Source organism: Trachurus trachurus, assembly GCF_905171665.1.
Source record: "Trachurus trachurus genome assembly, chromosome: 3".
Lineage (NCBI taxonomy): Eukaryota > Metazoa > Chordata > Actinopteri > Carangiformes > Carangidae > Trachurus > Trachurus trachurus.
Window position 1 is genome coordinate 315,350 of NC_139893.1, and position 15,093 is coordinate 330,442.

The 15,093-nt window shown below is 48.9% G+C and overlaps 2 protein-coding genes across 3 annotated transcripts in view; both read right to left on the reverse strand.

Moving 5' to 3' along the window:
* The window catches only part of dtwd1 (DTW domain containing 1), a 376,654-nt gene that overhangs the window by 221,321 nt on the left and 140,240 nt on the right, over nucleotides 1-15,093 (reverse strand). The window lies entirely within an intron of this gene.
* bloc1s6 (biogenesis of lysosomal organelles complex-1, subunit 6, pallidin) lies at nucleotides 3,022-14,952 on the reverse strand. Of its 2 annotated transcripts, XM_083969308.1 has the most exons (7): nucleotides 14,816-14,952; nucleotides 14,010-14,079; nucleotides 12,455-12,650; nucleotides 9,206-9,293; nucleotides 5,147-5,233; nucleotides 3,127-3,279; nucleotides 3,022-3,076 (listed from the first exon to the last, which is right to left on the reverse strand). In XM_083969308.1, exons 2-6 carry the CDS (start codon nucleotides 14,053-14,055, stop codon nucleotides 3,160-3,162), a joined length of 537 nt encoding a protein of 178 aa, XP_083825434.1. In that variant the 5' UTR covers nucleotides 14,056-14,079; nucleotides 14,816-14,952; the 3' UTR covers nucleotides 3,022-3,076; nucleotides 3,127-3,159. The 2 variants fall into 2 exon arrangements, with proteins under 2 accessions (XP_083825434.1, XP_083825433.1); XM_083969307.1 differs by lacking the exon at nucleotides 3,022-3,076 and having other exon boundaries at nucleotides 3,112-3,279.

Sequence of the window (15,093 nt, forward strand, 5' to 3'; positions counted from 1 at the left end):
TTTCAGTCGGTGGATCGGACCCTCGTGGTCTCGGTGGATCGGACCCTCGTGGTCTCGGTGGATCGGACCCTCGTGGCCTCGGTGGATCGGACCCTCGTGGTCTCGGTGGATCGGACCCTCGTGGCCTCTGTGGATCGGACCCTCGTGGTCTCGGTGGATCGGACCCTCGTGGCCTCTGTGGATCGGACCCTCGTGGTCTCGGTGGATCGGACCCTCGTGGTCTCGGTGGATCGGACCCTCGTGGTCTCTGTGGATCGGACCCTCGTGGTCTCGGTGGATCGGACCCTCGTGGTCTCGGTGGATCGGACCCTCGTGGCCTCGGTGGATCGGACCCTCGTGGTCTCGGTGGATCGGACCCTCGTGGTCTCGGTGCGGTGCAGAGGAGTGGGCGAGGGCGGAGCCGTGGTGGTTGGACTGAGCTTCCTGCTGTAGCAGCTAACAGAGAATAAATACATAAATATAGAGTTTTATGTGAAGTGGAGGGGGTTGTGTTGGGAAACAGAGGAATTTAACCTACTTCTACTTCTACACCAACAACAGACTGCTGCTCAGTGACAACGGAGCAGAAAGTGTCTGTTAGAAACATCGACTGTGTGTTTACAGTTCACTACAACAGATGTAAAATCGCCTTTTGGCTCATTCTGGCACGTTTACATGTGTTTTAAATGTTTTTATTAATGTGCAATGGCTCTGATCTTTAAACTAGAACAACATGAAGTTAATGGGAGAAAGTCTGGAGGTTTGTTCCAGTTCACATCCTCAATGCTTCAGACAAAACTCTCGTCAAACCAAAGGAATTAAGAGTGAACTCACTGATGAGACTCCAGTGGAGTCAGGGTCACAGCGTAAAGGGAGAGGTGAAGTGTTGTGAGTGAGGTTGAACCGAGTCGTCTGGGAAACAGCAGAGCAGAAACAGCTGCAGGATGAGTCCTCTGCTGCCACCTGGTGGACTGAGCTGCTCATTACAGCTACAACATCTAACAGCTCTAACATCTAACAGCTCCAACAGCTCAAACACTAACACACTAACATCTAACAGCTCCAACAGGAAGTTCACAAAGAGGAAGTTCACTAAGTTTATGTCTAATAATAAACATGAATAAGTGAACAAACTCTTTCCTGTTTCCCTGCATAATGCAGATGTGAACAGCTGGAACACTAACTCTATTAAACCTCAAACCTTTTTAATTGCACATTTGGAGTTTGGGGAAACGTAATTTCAATCCCCTTTGTAATTCACAGTTACATAGTGTGATTGACAATAAAGTTGACTAAACTAAACTCAACTAAACTAAACTAAACAGTTCACAAAACTACAAAATAAGTCCAATGACGACAAACCAGTTTGTCTTGTTTTTATTATTAATAGTACAAAGAGGGGGGGTCGAGGCGTCGTAGTGCATCGAGGCCGTCGACGTTTACAGATGCTGTGTGTGGGGGGGGGGGGGGCAGATCATCATCAATTACCATGTCATTATTATTATTATTATATTAATGATCTTATATAATCTGGACCCAGAGACTCAGTCGGTCAGATTTAGTGCAGAAACACGTTGGATTTTAAACATTTAACATTCAACATGAACAGAACCGATGTCAAGGAGCAACAGAGATTAAAACTCTAACAACGACACGGATTCTCCTGCTGCCGAGTCTGAGGCTTCGTTCCTCTGTCAGGGAGTCGAGGTCGGAGGTGCCAGCATCTGATGATTTAGTCCGTGTCTTTGGTTTGTGATGAACTCGACCGTCTCAGGTGTTTCACTAAGAAGCTGAACTCTGTCTGAAGGGTTTATAACATATTTAATATACAGTGTTTTCTGTAACGCTGCTGGAGAAAGGACGAAACTCAACCTCAGTCCTTTAGGACTTTAACAGCTTCAAACTGTCAGATGTCTTTTGGGAGCGGATGTGAACTTGACCCCGGACTGGAGCGTAAACCGGCCAAAACCAGTTTGAGATGAGCAGCAGTAAAGTAAACTAATAAAACACATAAAACCATAATTATCTACTTTACTGCTGTGCAATAATGATTCAGAGGGAATCTATCTGCAACAACAACAACAACAACAACAACAGAGAGGACGACGCTGTGACTCATGGATTCACCAGATCAACAACGACCCAGCAGATTGTTTTTAAGGAGGGAAACTCATTCAGAGATAAAAGAACAGTGTTGTTGTTGTTGTTGTTGTTGTTGTTGTTGTTGTAACGATCACATGACTGAAACACTTCCTGTCTGAACGTCCAATAAGAACAAACCAACATAAACACTGTGTTGCTTTGGAGAATGGTCAGCAGTGGTGTGATATGTGAGGCGCCGCTCCGTAGCTGCCGTAGCTCCGTAGCGCCGTAGCTGCGTAGCTGCGTAGCTCCGTAGCTCCGTAGCCCCGTAGCTCCGTAGCTGCGTAGCTGCCGTAGCCCCGTAGCTCCGTAGCTGCGTAGCTCCGTAGCCCCGTAGCCCCGTAGCTCCGTAGCTCCGTAGCTGCCGTAGCCCCGTAGCTCCGTAGCTCCGTAGCTTCGTAGCTGCCGTAGCCCCGTAGCCCCGTAGCTCCGTAGCTCCGTAGCTGCCGTAGCCCCGTAGCCCCGTAGCTCCGTAGCTTCGTAGCTGCCGTAGCTCCGTAGCTGCGTAGCTCCGTAGCTGCCGTAGCCCCGTAGCTCCGTAGCTGCGTAGCTCCGTAGCCCCGTAGCTCCGTAGCTCCGTAGCTGCCGTAGCCCCGTAGCTCCGTAGCTCCGTAGCTTCGTAGCTGCCGTAGCCCCGTAGCTCCGTAGCTCCGTAGCTTCGTAGCTGCCGTAGCCCCGTAGCTCCGTAGCTTCGTAGCTGCCGTAGCTGCGTAGCTCCGTAGCTGCCGTAGCTCCGTAGCCCTGTAGCTGCCGTAGCTCCGTAGCCCCGTAGCTCCATAGCCCCGTAGCTGCCGTAGCTCCGTAGCTTCGTAGCTCCGTAGCTTCGTAGCTGCCGTAGCTCCGTAGCCCCGTAGCTGCCGTAGCCCCGTAGCTCCGTAGCTGCCGTAGCTCCGTAGCTGCCGTAGCCCCGTAGCTCCATAGCCCCGTAGCTGCCGTAGCTCCGTAGCTGCCGTAGCTCCGTAGCTGCCGTAGCTCCGTAGCCGCGTAGCTCCGTAGCTGCGTAACTTCGTAGCTCCGTAGCTGCGTAGCTCCGTAGCTCTATGAGCGTTTAGCGGGTTTGGCGATGAGCTGCCGTTCCCTCTCCAGCTCCTTCTCCCTCTGCTGCTCCTTCTCCAGCGCCTCCTTCTGCTTCTGCTGCTGCAGCTTCAGAGCTCGTTTCTGCACAGAACACAGAAACATCGGCTCAGTCAAACTCCCTCATCCATCCACATCCACAACCGTCATTCTCTACAGCAGCGGTTCTCAAAGGTTTTTACATCAAAGACCCTAAATTGACACAAATTAGACCACGGACCTCCATTGGACAAAACTTTGAAGTAAATGCCAGAAATACACAAGTATTTGTTCCGAGACTGAAGAATGTTACATTTTTAGTCAATGTACGACGTTCAAATTAGGGCCAATGGCGTGAATTTTGGGGAAAAAAAGTGGTAAAATTTCTCAAACAATTCTAGAAAAAAGTAGTAAAAATTTCTCAAAAACAGTTCTTTCGGTCTCATGGTTTGAGAGTTATTTATCTGACAGACCTCAACGTGTATATTTAAACGGTACGCTATCGAACAGCAAAGGTTTAAGCTGTTTGGGACCACTTCTATTTTCTATTTTTTTTACAAATGATCTCCCTCTTGTGACTCAAAAATCCAGTTTGGTGTTGTATGCTGATGACACCACATTATATTATTCTGCATCTACAACAGGAGAACTTGACTGGTAATAGATAGATAAGTAATAGACTGGTTTTAAATATCTTAAAAACTAAAAGTATTGTCTTTGGTCCACGACATCGTCTAGCAAAAAAAATCCTACACTGAATTTACAGATTTCAGGACAATCAATCAAGACTTTTGGGCGTTACCCTTAGTAACACACTCTCGTGGTCTGAACATATCAATCAAACTGTCGCTAAGATGTGTAGAAGCATCGCTGCTGTTAGGAAATGTGCTACGTATTTAACACCTGCAACTCACAGACAGGTGGTACAAGCACTGGTGTTGTGTCATCTGGATTATTGTTCAGTTATTTGAGCTTCGATCTGCAGCCAAGTCTGAGTTTACAACACTACAAACAGCTCAGAACAGGGCAGCTAGACTCACTAGACTCTAGATGGTTCTTATAGATCTAGTGTTGACCGGATGCATTCTTGTCTGGGATGGCTGAAGGTTATTCATAGGTTATCCAGCAGTTTATTGTTATTTATTCATAACATTATTCATAAAAAGTATCCTCCAGCTCTTTCTAATCAGATTGGTTATAAAGCTGATGTTCGTGTGTCGGTCCGTGTGTCGGTCCATGTGTCGGTGTGTCGGTCCGTGTGTCGGTCCGTGTGTCAGTGTGTCGGTCCGTGTGTCGGTGTGTCGGTCCATGTGTCGGTCCATGTGTCGGTGTGTCGGTCCGTGTGTCGGTCCGTGTGTCGGTCCGTGTGTCGGTGTGTCGGTGTGTCGGTCCGTGTGTCGGTCCATGTGTCGGTGTGTCGGTCCATGTGTCGGTCCATGTGTCGGTGTGTCGGTCCGTGTGTCGGACATAAAAAGTATCCTCCAGCTCTTTCTAATCAGATTGGTTATAAAGCTGATGTTCACCACCACAGTACCAGAGCTTCAACTCAAGGTCTACTTCCATTACCACCACCAAGAACTAGTTCAATGAAAAGCACTGTTGCATATAGAGGCATTTCATTATGGAATACTCTTCATTTAAATATTAGGACTATGCCAAGTAAAAAAGCATTTAAGAAACATGTAAAGTCACCTTTCAGACTTAAGAGTTAATCTTTCATGTTATCATTTTGAGAACTTTCTTTTTATTTCCTTTTTCTTCCCTTTCTTTTTATTGTAACTGGATGTGTGTATAGTTGTTTTATGTTGAACTTTGTGAAAAGGACCCAGGAGACTAGTCTGGTGTTAGTGCGTCGGCTGATGGGGATCCTCAATAAAGACTAAAGAATAAAGACTAAAGAATAAAGAATAAAGACTAAAGAATAAAGAATAAAGAATAAAGACTAAAGACTAAAGAATAAAGCGTATAGTACCTTTAGTTTGGTGGTCTTCTCGTGGAGCATGATCATCTCCTTCCTGACGTTGACCAGCTTGTTGTGGTAAACTTTGGCCTCTGTGAACTGGAGAAAACGACAAGGAGCTGCGTTAGAAACCGACGCTGCTGTCTGACACACGGGACGAAACATCTGCACTAACATCTGGTTCAGTCTGACACACGGGACGAAACATCTGGACTAACATCTGGACTAACATCTGCACTAACATCTGGTTCAGTCTGACACACGGGACGTTCAGCTGCACAGACAGCTGGAGAAACATCTGGACTATGTGTAACTATGTCTCTAAAGCCGTTTTCCCACTAAAATTAGCGGGTCGACGCGGGGTTTTTAAACGCGGGTCGACCTCGACGTCCGCGGCACAACAACATGTCAGTTAAACAGACTGTCGCCATGACAACACAACACGTCAGTTAAACAGACTGTCGCCATGACAACACAACACGTCAGTTAAACAGACTGTCGCTTCTTTTCTTTTCTTTTTTTCTATCGTTTCTGGTCAGTGTTCTCTGATGTTTTGATCCCAGTCTTGGATGAGAGCAGAGCGGAGCAGAGCTTTGTTTTGGTGATAAGAGACGCGACCGGCGCGATGACGTAGCGTCACGTAACGTTCAGTGTCATCACGTAAATTAGCGGGTTGACGCGGGTCTGGCGTTCCCACTGCAAGCCGAGCAGAGCCGAGCCGATTAAAGGCGATTTTAACCCGCGTCGCTTGCCGAGTCGTTTGACCCGCGTCGACGCGGCTCTGTGCCTTTCCCACTGCCACCAAAAGCTGATTGTTAGCGGGTTTAAACGGGTTTTATGACCAGTGGGAAAGGGGAATATGTGTAACTATGTGTAACTATGTGTAACTATGTGTAACTATGCAGTAAAGTTTTTAATGTAGATCAACTGCCTGTCTGCCCCCCCCCCCTCGCTCCTTCTCCCTCTCTAACTAAATAAAAACCTGGTTGTGTATCTGCCATCACGCAACACAACGCTAGTTTGTTTTTTCAACAGTGTGAGAAGTTTAACGATGTCCGTGACATCTGCGCGGTCGGTCCGTGTGTCGGTCCGTGTGTCGGTCCGTGTGTCGGTGTGTCGGTCCGTGTGTCGGTCCGTGTGTCGGTCCATGTGTCCGTGTGTCGGTCCATGTGTCCGTGTGTCGGTCCATGTGTCCGTGTGTCGGTCCATGTGTCGGTGTGTCGGTCCGTGTGTCCGTGTGTCGGTCCGTGTGTCGGTCCATGTGTCGGTGTGTCGGTCCGTGTGTCGGTCCGTGTGTCGGTCCATGTGTCGGTCCGTGTGTCGGTCCATGTGTCGGTGTGTCGGTCCGTGTGTCGGTCCGTGTGTCGGTCCGTGTGTCGGTGTGTCGGTCCGTGTGTCGGTCCGTGTGTCGGTCCGTGTGTCGGTGTGTCGGTCCGTGTGTCGGTCCGTGTGTCGGTCCATGTGTCGGTGTGTCGGTCCGTGTGTCGGTCCGTGTGTCGGTCCGTGTGTCGGTCCGTGTGTCGGTCCATGTGTCGGTGTGTCGGTGTGTCGGTGTGTCGGTCCGTGTGTCGGTGTGTCGGTGTGTCGGTGTGTCGGTCCGTGTGTCGGTGTGTCGGTCCGTGTGTCGGTGTGTCGGTCCGTGTGTCGGTCCGTGTGTCGGTGTGTCGGTGTGTCGGTGTGTCGGTGTGTCGGTCCGTGTGTCGGTCCGTGTGTCGGTGTGTCGGTCCGTGTGTCGGTGTGTCGGTCCGTGTGTCGGTCCGTGTGTCGGTCCGTGTGTCGGTCCGTGTGTCGGTCCGTGTGTCGGTCCGTGTGTCGGTGTGTCGGTCCGTGTGTCGGTGTGTCGGTGTGTCGGTGTGTCGGTCCGTGTGTCGGTCCGTGTGTCGGTGTGTCGGTCCGTGTGTCGGTGTGTCGGTCCGTGTGTCGGTGTGTCGGTCCGTGTGTCGGTCCGTGTGTCGGTGTGTCGGTCCGTGTGTCGGTCCGTGTGTCGGTGTGTCGGTCCGTGTGTCGGTCCGTGTGTCGGTCCATGTGTCGGTCCGTGTGTCGGTCCGTGTGTCGGTCCATGTGTCGGTCCATGTGTCGGTCCGTGTGTCGGTCCGTGTGTCGGTCCGTGTGTCGGTCCATGTGTCGGTTTGTCGGTCCGTGTGTCGGTCCGTGTGTCGGTCCGTGTGTCGGTGTGTCGGTCCGTGTGTCGGTCCGTGTGTCGGTCCGTGTGTCGGTGTGTCGGTCCGTGTGTCGGTCCGTGTGTCGGTGTGTCGGTCCGTGTGTCGGTGTGTCGGTCCGTGTGTCGGTCCGTGTGTCGGTCCGTGTGTCGGTGTGTCGGTCCGTGTGTCGGTCCGTGTGTCGGTCCGTGTGTCGGTCCGTGTGTCGGTCCGTGTGTCGGTCCGTGTGTCGGTCCATGTGTCGGTGTGTCGGTCCGTGTGTCGGTGTGTCGGTCCGTGTGTCGGTCCGTGTGTCGGTCCATGTGTCGGTCCGTGTGTCGGTCCGTGTGTCGGTCCATGTGTCGGTCCGTGTGTCGGTCCGTGTGTCGGTCCATGTGTCGGTTTGTCGGTCCGTGTGTCGGTCCGTGTGTCGGTCCGTGTGTCGGTGTGTCGGTCCGTGTGTCGGTCCGTGTGTCGGTCCGTGTGTCGGTCCGTGTGTCGGTCCATGTGTCGGTGTGTCGGTCCGTGTGTCGGTCCATGTGTCGGTGTGTCGGTCCGTGTGTCGGTCCGTGTGTCGGTCCGTGTGTCGGTCCGTGTGTCGGTCCATGTGTCGGTGTGTCGGTGTGTCGGTCCATGTGTCGGTGTGTCGGTCCGTGTGTCGGTCCGTGTGTCGGTCCGTGTGTCGGTCCGTGTGTCGGTGTGTCGGTCCGTGTGTCGGTCCATGTGTCGGTGTGTCGGTGTGTCGGTCCGTGTGTCGGTGTGTCGGTCCGTGTGTCGGTCCATGTGTCGGTGTGTCGGTCCGTGTGTCGGTCCATGTGTCGGTGTGTCGGTCCGTGTGTCGGTCCGTGTGTCGGTGTGTCGGTCCATGTGTCGGTGTGTCGGTGTGTCGGTCCGTGTGTCGGTGTGTCGGTCCGTGTGTCGGTGTGTCGGTCCGTGTGTCGGTCCATGTGTCGGTGTGTCGGTCCGTGTGTCGGTGTGTCGGTCCGTGTGTCGGTGTGTCGGTCCGTGTGTCGGTGTGTCGGTCCGTGTGTCGGTGTGTCGGTCCGTGTGTCGGTGTGTCGGTCCGTGTGTCGGTGTGTCGGTCCGTGTGTCGGTGTGTCGGTCCGTGTGTCGGTGTGTCGGTCCGTGTGTCGGTGTGTCGGTCCGTGTGTCGGTCCGTGTGTCGGTCCGTGTGTCGGTCCGTGTGTCGGTCCATGTGTCGGTGTGTCGGTCCGTGTGTCGGTCCATGTGTCGGTGTGTCGGTCCGTGTGTCGGTCCGTGTGTCGGTCCGTGTGTCGGTCCGTGTGTCGGTCCATGTGTCGGTGTGTCGGTGTGTCGGTCCATGTGTCGGTGTGTCGGTCCGTGTGTCGGTCCGTGTGTCGGTCCGTGTGTCGGTCCGTGTGTCGGTGTGTCGGTCCGTGTGTCGGTCCATGTGTCGGTGTGTCGGTGTGTCGGTCCGTGTGTCGGTGTGTCGGTCCGTGTGTCGGTCCATGTGTCGGTGTGTCGGTCCGTGTGTCGGTCCATGTGTCGGTGTGTCGGTCCGTGTGTCGGTCCGTGTGTCGGTGTGTCGGTCCGTGTGTCGGTCCGTGTGTCGGTCCATGTGTCGGTGTGTCGGTGTGTCGGTCCGTGTGTCGGTGTGTCGGTCCGTGTGTCGGTGTGTCGGTCCGTGTGTCGGTCCGTGTGTCGGTCCGTGTGTCGGTCCGTGTGTCGGTCCGTGTGTCGGTCCGTGTGTCGGTCCATGTGTCGGTGTGTCGGTCCGTGTGTCGGTGTGTCGGTCCGTGTGTCGGTCCGTGTGTCGGTGTGTCGGTCCGTGTGTCGGTGTGTCGGTCCGTGTGTCGGTCCGTGTGTCGGTCCGTGTGTCGGTGTGTCGGTCCATGTGTCGGTGTGTCGGTGTGTCGGTCCGTGTGTCGGTCCGTGTGTCGGTCCGTGTGTCGGTCCGTGTGTCAGAACGTACCAGAGAGTTGAGGTCCATCAGGGCGTTGCAGTCTCTGAACTTAGTGACCTCCTGGTCCAGCGTGTCCAACAGCACCAGCTGGTTCTGTCTGAGAGAGGGAAGAGAGAGGGAAGAGAAGAGAAGAGAAGAGAAGAGAAGAGAAGAGAAGAGAGAGAAGAGAAGAGAAGAGAGAGAAGAGAAGAGAAGAGAGAGAAGAGAGAGAAGAGAAGAGAAGAGAAGAGAAGAGAGAGAAGAGAAGAGAAGAGAGAGAAGAGAAGAGAGAGAAGAGAAGAGAAGAGAAGAGAAGAGAAGAGAGAGAAGAGAAGAGAAGAGAGAGAAGAGAAGAGAGAGAAGAGAAGAGAAGAGAGAGAAGAGAAGAGAAGAGAAGAGAAGAGAGAGAAGAGAAGAGAAGAGAAGCAAAAAGAGAGAAGAGAAGAGAAGAGAGAGAAGAGAAGAGAAAGAAGAGAAGAGAAGAGAAGAGAAGAGAAGAGAAGAAAAGAGAAGAGAAGAGAAGAGAAGAGAGAGAAGTTAGTTACATTTGTGGAGCAACAAACTTCAGGTCTGCAGTGGAAAGCAAAGCTATTAATGCAGGAAACTACGTAGGAAACTCCTAAGGGTTCACACAAGCTGTGTCCCAATTCAGGGTCTGCATCCTTCGGAGGGTGGATTTGAAGGCCGATTACGTCACAGCGCTGTGTGAAGGCTGTCTTGTCCCAATTCGTCCAAATTCGAAGGCTCCTCCAAATGCGTCCTCCTTTGCCCTGCATTCGGAGGATGCATCGCTACTATCCTTCGCGGCCTCCCGTATCCCAAGATGCTTTGCTGCACCGTTGTTGTTATTAGCAACCTAGCCGCTAGCTATCGAACGGTAGCAGCTCTGTGCTGTAGCCACGGTAACCCGGCTCTGCGGCCGGCTCGGAGGTGTGGTCGCCCGCTGCTGAGCTGAGCTCTGCTCTGCTCTGCTCTGGCTGCACAGGTGAGGAGCGGAGGTGTGTGTGACAACTTTTAATAAGAAAGCTATGAAAACACATTACTTGTGCTCTTTATTCTCTATTCACTTAATAGCCTGAAGCCCCCCCCCCTGGCTGCTGTTCAATGGTTTGTTTATTAGTATATTAATGATAACTGCCCTTGTATTGATTCTACTTCTTGAAAAAAAAAAAAAAAGGAGGAGGAGGAGGAGGAGCGGTAGAGCCGTTACAAGCGGCACTTTTAAATGTTTAACGTCCGGCCGTTGTTTACGTTCGGCCGTTGTTTACGTTCGGATCAGGAAATGCTCTGAAGGCTAGACCGTCCCATTTACCGACCGTTGATGCAGCCGACGGAGGAGCCTCCGAAGCCGTTGCCTCCGGAGACCGCGTAGGCTGGGTCCTCCGAAGGCTGCAGCCCCTGAATTGAGACACAGCTACAGTTTTCCTTCTCACTGTAATTAAGCTATATATCCCTCCAGGCCGTGGTCTCTGCTCATTCTACCACTCTAAGGGGCTAAAGGCTAATGCTAAGCTAACAGTGGTCTATGCTCATTCTACCACTCTAAGGGGCTAAAGGCTAATGCTAAGCTAACAGTGGTCTGTGCTCATTCTACCACTCTAAGGGGCGTTGTTCCCCCTTAGAGTGGTAGAATGAGCATATACCACGGACTGGAGTGATATATTGCTTTGATAAAACGGTTACCAATAATGACAATATGAAAGAGGGATACGCAATCAATTTCATGTAGTTTTCTCCGTTAGCTCCAAGTAGCTCTGTCACTGCTCAGTCCCCTCTACCATTGTTAACCCTCTGGAGGTCAAAGTTCACCTTCAACATGTCAATTACACTACTTTACTACATTTTTAACATCGTAAAAACATCGACTGTCTTTGGCTACAGACTGCAACAGTCCGTTGTCATGGATACATGACAACTACTTCCATTCATACCAGTCATACGTGGCTGAGGCGGAGTGATAGCCTACGCTGTGATAAGGCTTTAGAATAGTAGCCGTGGTATATGCTCATTATACCACGGTTAACAACCAATCAGATCGCAGGATGTAACCTTTACGTTTTATAATGGTGAAGAGCATGTGAAGGTTCTCCATCAGTTCAAAACAAAGAAAAACACGCCACGTACTCTCCAAAAAACACTTTCAGGAACAAACTGAAGAGGTGCACAGCCAGAAGTTGCACTGACAGAAACAGAAGGAAGGCAGCAGCACTCGTGACCTTCTCAGAGGTTTTTTCATTGCAAACTGCGTCGGCGCTAAAACACACAGACAGACAGACAGACAGAGCGGTTTGGACAACGTCTTCCTCAGTGGCCGTTGAAGACGTTGTCCAAACCGGTCTGTGTGTGTGTCTGTCTGTGTGTTGTAGCGCCGAGAAGGTGAGAGAAGGACACGAGTTGCTGCTGCCTCTCTCCTGTTTCTGTAAGGTTCTCCATCAGACCTTCTGTCACAGCTGTCAATGTCTTTTGTTGTAGTTGCACTTTTTACTCCTTTTACTGAGGCCTAGCTTTAACTTATTTCATTTTTATCTATTCTGTTTTTAACTCACGCGCATGTTTTACAGTTATATTAATTACACAGCAGTTCTTATGGAGCTTGATGTATTTTCTGATTCTGAACCACGATCACTGAGCTGGTTTCTGTCTTTGTCTTTGTCCTGTGTTGTTGTTGTCTAAGTGTCTTTCATGTTGTCACTTTTAAACGGTGAAGTCGTCCCACTGCAGAACAGATCTACAGATCTACAGATCTACAGATCTACAGATCTACCTCCGTGTTTTAATAAAGTCACCAGAGCTGATTTCATCTGGGAGTTGAAGCTTTTAGCCAGGTTAACTTGACTCGTGCACCTTTACTGCATGGAAAAAAATGTCCACAGGTCTCTGATGTAAAAAGATTAGAAAGAATGTATTTATTCCTTGTTTTCCAAAAGTATCTTATTACAGGAGTAATCCAAAATCTAGGTTTTCTCATCAGAAAAGGCACTACAGTAAGAAAACTGTGTGGCTCAGTCCTCACCAAGCCTCAACTGCCTCTGTCTTCTTAAAGCGACAGTAACAAAGGTTACAACAAATCCTTTTTACCTTATCATGAATTAAATCACATGAATTGTACTAATCTTTTGCCTATTTTAATCAACTATTTATCCAAACGAATCAATTATTTATTTACACTCATATGAACTTTGCGATATAAACAAACAAAACATGTAGAAGCACACAAAACAAAACACACTTTGGCTCCCACATTAATCTTCACCACAGAAACAACAGGTAGAAACTCACGTGAGCTCCTGAAGAGCTCGTTTGGAGCTGTGCAGGTCTGGAAGGTAGTGGGACAGGAAACCCTCAGAGAGTCTGTCTACGGCCTGATGGTCCACCGCTACCACCTCTAACGGCTCTAACGGCTCTAACGGCTCTAAAGAGTCCTGCTGGACCGAGTCCTGGACCGAGTCCTCGTCCTGCTGGACCGACGGCACATCTGGAAAACACACAGAAGAACCAACTTTGTCTTCCCACAGAATCACTACAAACTTGAAATACAGAAATGTTACTTTTCTTTTTTTATTGTGATTTTCATGGTTCACATGTTCATTTACATATCACTTCACCAATCTCATCCATTCATCTGTAAATGACATCTGAATAGCTCAGTAACACATCCACGATTGCATTGACAATACAGACATGGATGATGATTGGTTCTCCCTCAATCACACAAAAGATGAAAATAACAAAATACAAACATTTAGAACGTAACTCCTTATAGGCTTAGAACAAGAATGCTGCGGTGCACATCTGTTATACTAGAGGAAAAAATAAAAATAAAAATACTGATGCATATGGGTTGACACAGAAAAACATAGATGAGGAAAGGAAATGATATTAGACCTGGTACTAGACAAACGATGACATATCTAATCCTTCTTTCCCATCTTTTCAAAAACAGACCCGGTTTTAGCCTCATAGCAAAAGTAATTCTTTCCATTTTAAAAATGTTATAAATGATGTCAAACCACTCGTCCACTGTAGGTTTTTCTAGTTTTAGCCACTTCCTTGTTATAGCTTTTCTAGAAGCGGCTCTTAGAATCTGAAACAAATATTTGTCATTAGAGGAGACATTTTCTGATGGTAAAACTCCTAAATATAATGATACAAACTCAAAGAAATGTTACATTTCATGTCTACTTTCATTGTGTAAAGTTTCATTGTGGTGGAGTAAAGGGAGAAAATAACCCTATTTGGGTGTAGCCTATTTTGGGCATATTCTATTAGTGTAAGGCTCATTTGCATACTCAAATTAATTTTCAAAGAAACTTGTAATACAATAAATGTTACATTTCATAGATACTTTCATTGTGTAAAGTTTCATTGTGGTAGGAGTAAAGGAAAACAACAGCCCCATTGGGTGTATTGTTGTCAGCACCATAGACTTTATACAGTAAATCAATGTTGGATCAATGAGAATTAAACATATTTCTCCAACTAGGATTTCTTAGGACTTTTAGTATGTTGTTCTAGACACCTCATAGAAATGATGTGTGGTGAAAAACATTCTGTTACTATTAGTCTGTCGGAAAACGCTGTTTTACCTGGACTATAGACTCAAACACAAACTGAAACCAAAACACAACAACGATCGAGATACTGAAAGAACTCGTTAAACGGTTTAAAGCTGTGAGCAAAAACACAACACAATACTGAAACAACACACACACACACACACACACAAACACAAACACACACACACACACACACACACACACACACACACACACACACACACACACACACACACACACACACACACACACACACACACACACACACACACAGCTACCTTCAGTGTGTGTTGGTCCTTCCTCTTCTGGCGCCTCTACCTCCATGAGTTGTGGTTCTGTGGACCCAGACTGACAATACAACCAACACATACAGTACATATCACTGGACCTGATTCATCTCCACAGAGCAGCTGCTGTTAACCACAGTAGTGACATAATCACATGTTCAACAAGAGCTCATTTGCAAAAGCAGATAAGTGCCATTTTGAAAAGAAATGAGCTGAGGCTTTGTAATTATTCTTTTCAATAAAACTGTATTTTTTTGGGATATGTCTGTTTTGTTACATCTCAAAGTCACTCAACTTTGGTAGTTATCTGCTTTTGCAAATGAACTCTTCGTATAATGACATGAACTCACAGAAACAGTAGCTACCCAACACACAGCACACTGAAGACATTTAGTAACTCAGACCAACACTGACTGACTGGACCAAACAGCTTCAGATAGAGAGACTCTGATAGAAGCTGTTTGACTGATACATGTTCTCTCTATACATCTTTACATCTGGGTTTGTTCTGTTCTTGGATAATATGTTCCATATCACCATGGTAACCCTATACATTACCCTGCTGTTCATGTGTGGGTAAAGTGAGTTTACCCTCCGAAGCGTGATGTCTTGTTGTGAACCTGTGGCAGTTTGGTCCCAGACGGTCTACTACTAAACATCTGGACCGTCCAGGTGAAGAAACATCAGGAAGGTTTAGCTGCTCTGTGTGTGTGTGTGTGTGTGTGTGTGTGTGTGTGTGTGTGTGTGTGTGTGTGTGTGTGTGTGTGCAGACGCGGTGTGGTTTCCATGGTGACTACCTGAGTCCTGGTCCTGGTCCTGGTCCTGGTCCTGGTCCTGGTCCTGGTCCTGGTCCTGGTCCTGGTCCTGGTCCTGTAGAGCCGTTTCTCTGGAGGAAAACACCGTTAAAGTCCTGGTTCTGCTGCTGCTGCTGCTGCTGCTGCGTCGGACCAGACGTCATGTGACTGCTGCGTCATCACGTGACTGCTGCGTCATCACGTGATTCCTTTTTTTCTTTCTTTTTTATTCAAAACTTTATTTCACATGACAAAAAACAGTTTTTCATAGTAAAATGCAA

Bases quoted from the DNA above. Each gene is read 5' to 3' on its own strand.
- bloc1s6 (XM_083969308.1), bottom strand. From the start codon at position 14,055: ATGGAGGTAGAGGCGCCAGAAGAGGAAGGACCAACACACACTGAAG. The intron at 12,651-14,009 runs GTAGCTGTGTGT...TGTGTTTTCCAG, and splicing joins AGGACCAACACACACTGAAG to ATGTGCCGTCGGTCCAGCAG. The intron at 3,280-5,146 runs GTACTATACGCT...TGTTCTGTGCAG, and splicing joins AGAAGACCACCAAACTAAAG to AAACGAGCTCTGAAGCTGCA.